The 7293-nt window shown below is 37.7% G+C and overlaps 1 protein-coding gene across 1 annotated transcript; it reads left to right on the forward strand.

Moving 5' to 3' along the window:
* Positions 1 to 182: 182 nt before the first annotated feature.
* On the forward strand, positions 183 to 6903 carry LOC109401317 (mitochondrial tRNA-specific 2-thiouridylase 1). The gene is made up of 3 exons (XM_019673821.3): positions 183 to 665; positions 5765 to 5930; positions 5990 to 6903. The coding sequence occupies exons 1-3, from the start codon at positions 590 to 592 to the stop codon at positions 6879 to 6881; spliced, it is 1134 nt and encodes a 377-aa protein (XP_019529366.3). The 5' UTR covers positions 183 to 589; the 3' UTR covers positions 6882 to 6903.
* The last annotated feature ends 390 nt before the right edge of the window (positions 6904 to 7293 follow it).

The following is a 7293-nucleotide window of genomic DNA, read 5'->3' on the forward strand; positions in this document are numbered from 1 at the left end:
CAATAGTGGTTTCTGCTTTTAGTAGTGTTGCGTGTACGTACACGCTGCATTACACGAACACCACTTGAGTTACTGGTTGAAAATAATAAACAAAGATCAGCTGTTCCCAGCAAAATCAAATGGGCATATTTTCAACCAGTAGATTTGCATTAGTGTTCGTGACACCGCGCTGCGAAACCACTATAGTGGTTTCGCAGCGCGGTTTCACGAACACTAATGCAAATCTACTGGTTGAAAATATGCCCATTTGATTTTGCTGGGAACAGCTGATCTTTGTTTACTATTTTCAACCAGTAACTCAAGTGGTGTTCGTGTAATGCAGCGTGTACGTACACGCAACACTACTAAAAGCAGAAACCACTATGCTTCGACCGTCCTGGGCGGGTGGATGTCAAAAGGCATAACGGTAGTATGTTTTGTTTATGAATGAAATTCGCGAGTTTGATGAATGGGATTCACGTTGTGTAACATTGTACACGCTAGCGTATACGCAAAGTACCGGTAGGTACGTGCTGATCTGAAAATAACTGTTATTGTAGTATTTTTGTATTTTGGGCAGTAGTTTTCTGATCATTAATGAAAATCAGCAATGTTCAAACGAGTTGTGGTCGGAGTTTCCGGTGGAGTGGATAGCGCCGTCACGGCTTACATGCTGAAACAGAAAGGTGAGTGAGAATGCTTGCTGGAGGGACATCATAGACTATACTTTACTTGCATTACGAAATTCTGGTAGGTAGATTTTAATTAATCATCGTTCTTCCCTTGACGTAACGTTTCCACTGGAACAGAGCATACTTCTTAGTTAATACCTGAGACTTATTCTGTGAGCGTTCCGCAGTTAACCGAGCTTTTTATGTCAATTTATATTACCATGATTTTTCAAGTAATCATTCAAGAGGTTGTTGAGTAAATCCGCCCAGGTATTACTTCAGAAATTTCTCTGGATATTTATTAAGAAATTTCTTGTAGCATTCGTTTGGAGAATCTATTGGAGATTCCTTTAGAAAATCTACCAAAAAATTCTGCAGAAATTCTTCTAAAAAATCTATTTAATTTTTTTTCGGAAATTTGTCCGAGTATTTAAAAAAATTCCTCACCAATTCTTTCAAAAAATCTTCCATGGATTCATTCAAAAATTTTCTTCAGAGATTTCTTTGTATAGACTTTTCAAACCAAGTTTCAAACCCTCTAAGCAGAATACTTTGAATGAGTGTAATGAGTTTCGTACCTTTTAATTCCGTCCTATTTTGCTTATCCTTTGTCAGATACGCGTTTTTCAACTACCACTTGTGATTTTCCTCAGTGTCAGTAATCTGAGTGAATAACTGACACTGAGGAAGATTACAAGTGGTAGTCGAAATACGCGTATCTGTCAAAGGATAGCCAAAATAGGGCGGAATTAAAAGGTACGAAACTGATTACACGCATTCAGAAATTTGTTTAGAAATTCTTCCTGTTCTACAAAGTCCACTATGAAATCTTTCAAAACATCTTGAATGATTTACTTTTAAAAACCCTCAATTTTTTTTTAAATATCTATGGTTTTGATCAGAAATTCCTCCAGAGAGATTTTTTCAAAAAAATCGTTCGGAGATTACTTCAGAAATTTCTTCAGAGATTCCTTTAACCTTCCAGTAGTCGCGCTGTTGTATTTCGTACAACAGGTGGAAAAAAAACAACAGAAAAAATTCTCAACAACGCCTTCAGAAACTATTTCAGTTTTTCAGAAAACATTTCAAAAGTTCCTTCATAAATTAGTACTGTGGTTAATTTGGATATTCTTCCAAGGATTTCACCAGAAATTCCCCAGCAACTGTTCTAAAATATTCCAAAAACATACGTATCTTTATCTTTTTCTCGTTGCTCTTCTCCAACTTCTTCGCCCAGGAAAGTTTCAGAAATTTCTTTTAATTGGAAACAAAAAGTTTACGAACATTTAATTTATTATGGAAAGTTTTGAAATACGCCTATCTTCCTTCCTTCGAAAAATGTCCTAGAATATATTCTATTTCCTTATTTTAGTTCCTGAAAATTTCTTCCAATAATGAAAAAAAGCATATTGATTCCTTCAAAGAATATTCTAGGATGTTCCAGAATCTTATTTTTCTTCTCAGTGAAGTTTTTTTATATTCCAAGCCGTTATGTTGGGAAAACTCTTGAACATTTGTATGAATAATATTTTCATCCCTCCGGGGCATACGCAATGTTCTAGAATTTTTTTTTCTCCTCTGCTTCTTCTTTTTGCCCAGGAAAGTTAGAAAAATGTCTTTATATTTGAAACAGAAACCTCTCGAATTACATTGACGTTCTTGTAGAAAAGAAGTTTCTTCGAATTCATTTCGACTTCAATCTCGAACACTCAGATCATATGATATCTATTATGCTGGCCCCAACGTGAAATATTTCAGCCGAACTTTGCTAAGCGTAACGGGAGGACAGATAGACAACACCTGGATACATGTGCCGTTTTTGAACTCCTTAATTTAGATTCAGAAAATGTTCATCCCTTAAGGAGATTCTTGAGCATACTGGAATAACAATTTCCAGAAGTTTCCTCAGAAGCCATTTTTAATATGCGAAACATTTCACTCAGCAATGGACTCATAAAAAACGAAAGAAGGTATTCAGAAATGAAAAATGCCAGAAAGTATACTTCCAAGTACACACCTTTAACTGTTACAGGGTTCTAATCCCTGAAATGGTAAGAAATTTCTAGAAGCTTTTCAGGAATTGCGAATTTTTCATTTCATTTCAGCCACCGTGAATGAATGTTCGGAGCGCATACAGCCGAGCAGTAAACTCACGGGTATTTAGCAAAATTATGCTGAGGGTGAGAGAACTTCCAGAGACTTCCGGAAAGTTCTCGAAAATTAAAGTAGTTTAATATTTTAGAACATTCCAGAACGTTCTTCTTTTTTCTGAAACTTTCAGTAATTTCCACAAGCATGCTTTGTTCCAATTGGGCCGTTATGCCAAAAAGAAGAAGAAGATGCTTCATAATATTGCATCGTCTTTCGTCCAGAAACTTTTAGAAGGTCTCGAATCATTAAGAAATTCAATACTCCTGAACATTCCAGAATCTTCTTCTTCTTTTCTTCTGGAGCTTTCAGTAACTTCCAGAAAGTTCTTGGAATTTTCAGAATATTGATGTTCCAGATCATTCCAAAAAGTTCTTCTTATTATTTCTGAAGTTGTGGAACTATGGTGAAACATTTCCATGAAACATTTCAAAACGTTACGGACAGACAGACAGACATCGCTGGGATTTTATATACATGATGATTCGACTAATGATTTCTTTAGAAACATCTCCAGATTTTCCTCTAGACTCCAGAGATTCCTTTACAAATTTCTCCAAAGATTACTTTGAAAAAACTTCCACAGATTTCTTCATGGACCCTTGCTGAAATCCAGCCTAGGATTTATTTGAAAAATCTTTCACGAGTTCCTGAAAAAAAATCTGCCCAGGGATTCCTAATGAAATTCTTTCGGGGACTCCTTTGAAAACTTCTCGTAGATTTACATTAAAAAGTCATCCAGAAAATCCCAAAGAAATTCAATCAGAAATTATTTCACAGACTCTTCTACGGATTCCTTTGGGCTTCAGAATGTCCCTCAGAAATTTCTTCAAGACCTCCTTAAGATAGTCTAGCACAGATAGTTTCCAAAAATGTTGCATGGATTCCTTTAGAAAATACTTATACAATAATTCCTTTCAAAAAATCTAGCAAAGATTGTTCCATCCGAATTTCTTCAGAACTTTTTTTTTTCATAGAGAGTTCTGCACGAATTTTTCAAGACATTTATCTAGAAATCCTTCCATGAACTTTCTCAAAAAAAAAAAACTTCACGGGTTTATCAAAGAAAAAATGATACACGAATACAATAAGAATCAGAAACTCAGAACTCTTTCAAATTTTTTTCAGAAGTTTTATACGGAATTTTCTCCAAAGAATGCTTTAGAAATTCTACAAAAGATTGTTAAGGAAATTCCTTTCGGTATTCCTTCTAAAAATTTCTCTTTCAGAAATTGCTCCAAGGATTTCCAAAGAAAGACTTAGAAAATCCTCAAAAGATTCTTTCAGATTTTTTTTCTACGGATTCTCTCCGAGATTTTCATAAGAATCGTTACAGAAAGGCTGGAAGACATTCTTGCAGATATTTCATCAGAAGTTCCTCCGGTTATTCCTCTGTGTATTTTCTCAGAACATCCTTCAGGATTTCCTCCAAGCGTACCTCTCGGAATTTCTCCATGGATTCCTCCAGGAATTCATTAAAAAATGTTTCGGATATTCATTAGGAGATTTCTTCAGGATTTTTTTTTAATATCTCAAGAGGCTTTGTTAGTATTCTTCAGAAAATCCATCTATTAATTCCTCCGGAATTTTTTTCAAGAAATCGTTTAGAATTTTCCTCAGATTTTTTTTTTCAATTTCTCCTGAAATTACTTCAGTGATAGATACTTTCGGAAATATATTTTAGAGACTTCTTCAATATTCCTAAAATTACTTTAACATTTCAGCAGCAATTTCTTAAAAAAAAGTTCCATGTATTCTTTCAGAAGTGGTTCCAGCAGCTCCTTCAGGAATTGTTCAAACGATTCCTTCAGAGATTCCTCCAGGAATTCATTCATGGGAACGTACCAGTGAAAGGGCGCTGAAATTGGAAAACCTTGACTAACTAGCTCTTATTTTATAATACCATACCATGACAGCATCGGAAATAATTTATCACTCCCTTTTGTCAGTAATCTGCCGAATCATTACAATGGCATTTTTTAAGGAATTTGCTACAAATTTTGGAATTCAATCAGTTTAGTACACGCCAAGATAGTACAAGACATTCACCAAACACATCAGGAATATGTTCAATATTGTCGAAGTCATAAGAAATTTCAAAAGAAGTTTCTTAGAAAGCTTTGAGGAAAAGTCTGGCGAATTGGTAATTTGCATGCATCGGCCAAAAATGTTGTCATTGCTAAGGGATCTGTAAAAATATCGCCAGATAATCACCCCATATACTCCGCTCCGAGATATTTATAAGTTGAACATTTCCACTCCCTTCATTGAGTTACCAAACTGTAGTCAGGATCTTTAACTTAACCATAGAAAAAGGGACCGGATCCTGAAAAATATGAGTTTTCATCATAAGTTCCAAAGTATTTCCTGAGTGTTCTTGAAGTAGGATCAAGGAAGGAGTACATCTGAAGCGTTCCGAGACCATTGGTATGATCTTTTTAGAGAACTGCGTTAAAGTCTGGCAGTTCCAGAAGCACTTTCAATTCCCTCGCACAGATGTCTCCAATTTTTCCGTTTAAATTATTTTTTATTAATATCTGTATTAACGAGATTTTTAGCCCTAGGCTAGTTCATCTCGGGACCCACGCTTTACTTCCCTTCCGAAGGAAGAACTCACATTTTTGCGAGTTTGTCGGGAGTGAGATTCGATCCCAGGTCCTCGGCGTGATAGTCAAGTGCTCAAACCATCACACCAGGTCCGCTCCGTGTGAATTTTTGTTTGGGAGAATAATGGAGAGAATCTCTGTTGCATTTCCCGAAAAAAATGTGAAGAAATTTCTGTTGGGATATCTGAATGAAAACTGTGCAGTTTCTGAAAGAGTCCCTAAAAAATACATACAGAAAATTCGAAAGGAATCTCTCGAGGAATCCTTGAAAAATTCATAAAAATCCGTATTTTTTTCTGAATTTTTGACTAAAAATTCAAACAAATCTACATTAGTATGTATTTCACTCTAATTTTCCAGGATTCGACGTCCGGGGCGCATTTATGAAAAACTGGGATCTGATCGATGAGTCCGGTTATTGTTCCGGCGAGCAAGACTGGTTGGACGCCCAGAAGCTCTGCCGTCAGCTCCGGATTCCCCTCGAGGAGACCAACTTCGTCAAAGACTACTGGCTCGAAGTGTTTGGGTAAATCAAATAAGTGTTTAATCGAATTCTCTGGATTTAATACGTATTGCTTGTTGTAGGAGCTTCCTCAAGGACTACGAAAAGGGAGTAACACCCAACCCGGATATCCTCTGCAATCGTCACATCAAGTTCAATCTGTTCTACAAGTATGCCCGCGAGAAGATGGGAGCCGATGCGATAGCAACCGGTCACTACGCTCGTACCAACTTCGGGCCATTTTTGGAGCAATACGATGACCGTGCACCAATACGGTTGCTGGCCGGTGTAGACGACATCAAGGATCAGACGTTTTTCCTGTCGCAGATTAGTGCAGACGCGTTGCGAAGGACCATGTTCCCGATCGGTGCCATGACCAAGGCGCAGGTAAAACGGTATGCGGCCGATGTGGGATTGGAGGCGTTCGCGCGGAAGAAGGAAAGTATGGGTATTTGCTTTGTGGGGAAGAGGAGCTTTCAGGACTTCATCGGAGAGTATATTGAAACGAAGCCGGGAGATTTCGTGGACTTTGATACGGGGAAGGTGGTGGGGATGCACAAAGGGCTTCACCATTGGACAGTGGGTCAGAAGGCGAAGATTGGTGGTTGCTTGCAGCCGTATTTTGTGTTTCAGAAGGATGTGGACAGGAATGTGATCTTTGTGGTTTCGGGAACAGATCATCCGTTGCTGGTGACGGATATGGTGTACGTGGAGAATCCGGTGTGGATTAATAAACCTGAGAGGTTGAGTGATGGGGTATTACGGTGCCTGTTTAGGTTTCAACACACAAAACCCTTGGTACATTGTAGTTTAATTGAGTCGAGTGAAGACGGGAGCAGGATGTTTGTAAAGCTGGACGAACCGCTGCGAGCGATAACACCAGGTCAGTATGCTGTGTTCTACAAGGACGAGGAATGTTTCGGTAGTGCTAGGATTGTAAAACCTGGACCGTCGATTGTGTACTGCCAACGGTAACATTTAGGCTGTTTTCTGTATAGTTAGCCAAATTATGAATAAAATTTGTATATACTAGAATTAGAACAAGCCTAAAACTATTACTTGAAGATGACAAATTCTTACCCTACATCTTGAGGGTCCCCCGTTCCGGTCGGGAAAATTTTCTCGACTCCCTTGGCATAGTGTATCATTGTGCTTGCCTCACAATATACAAATTCATGTAATGGAAGGCAAAGAAAGCCCTTCAATTAACAACTGGGTAATTCTCGCCGTAAAGACCGGCCCACTAATACACCTTGTCTTTAAAAATGTTTGAAGTCGCGATTTTCTGAAAGTCCTCGCTAAAAAAGTAAGGATAATGCATTTGGTTACTCTAATTGATGGTCCCCCCGTTAGTTGGAGCTACAATAATTTTTGAAGACCCCTCGAT

Source organism: Aedes albopictus, chromosome 3 (genome assembly GCF_035046485.1).
Source record: "Aedes albopictus strain Foshan chromosome 3, AalbF5, whole genome shotgun sequence".
NCBI lineage: Eukaryota > Metazoa > Arthropoda > Insecta > Diptera > Culicidae > Aedes > Aedes albopictus.

Excerpts from the sequence above, each read along its gene's own strand:
- LOC109401317 (XM_019673821.3), top strand. The coding sequence starts at position 590 with ATGTTCAAACGAGTTGTGGTCGGAGTTTCCGGTGGAGTGGATAGCGCC. Across the intron at positions 666-5,764 it reads TTACATGCTGAAACAGAAAG|GATTCGACGTCCGGGGCGCA; the intron begins GTGAGTGAGAAT and ends CTAATTTTCCAG. Across the intron at positions 5,931-5,989 it reads TACTGGCTCGAAGTGTTTGG|GAGCTTCCTCAAGGACTACG; the intron begins GTAAATCAAATA and ends TGCTTGTTGTAG.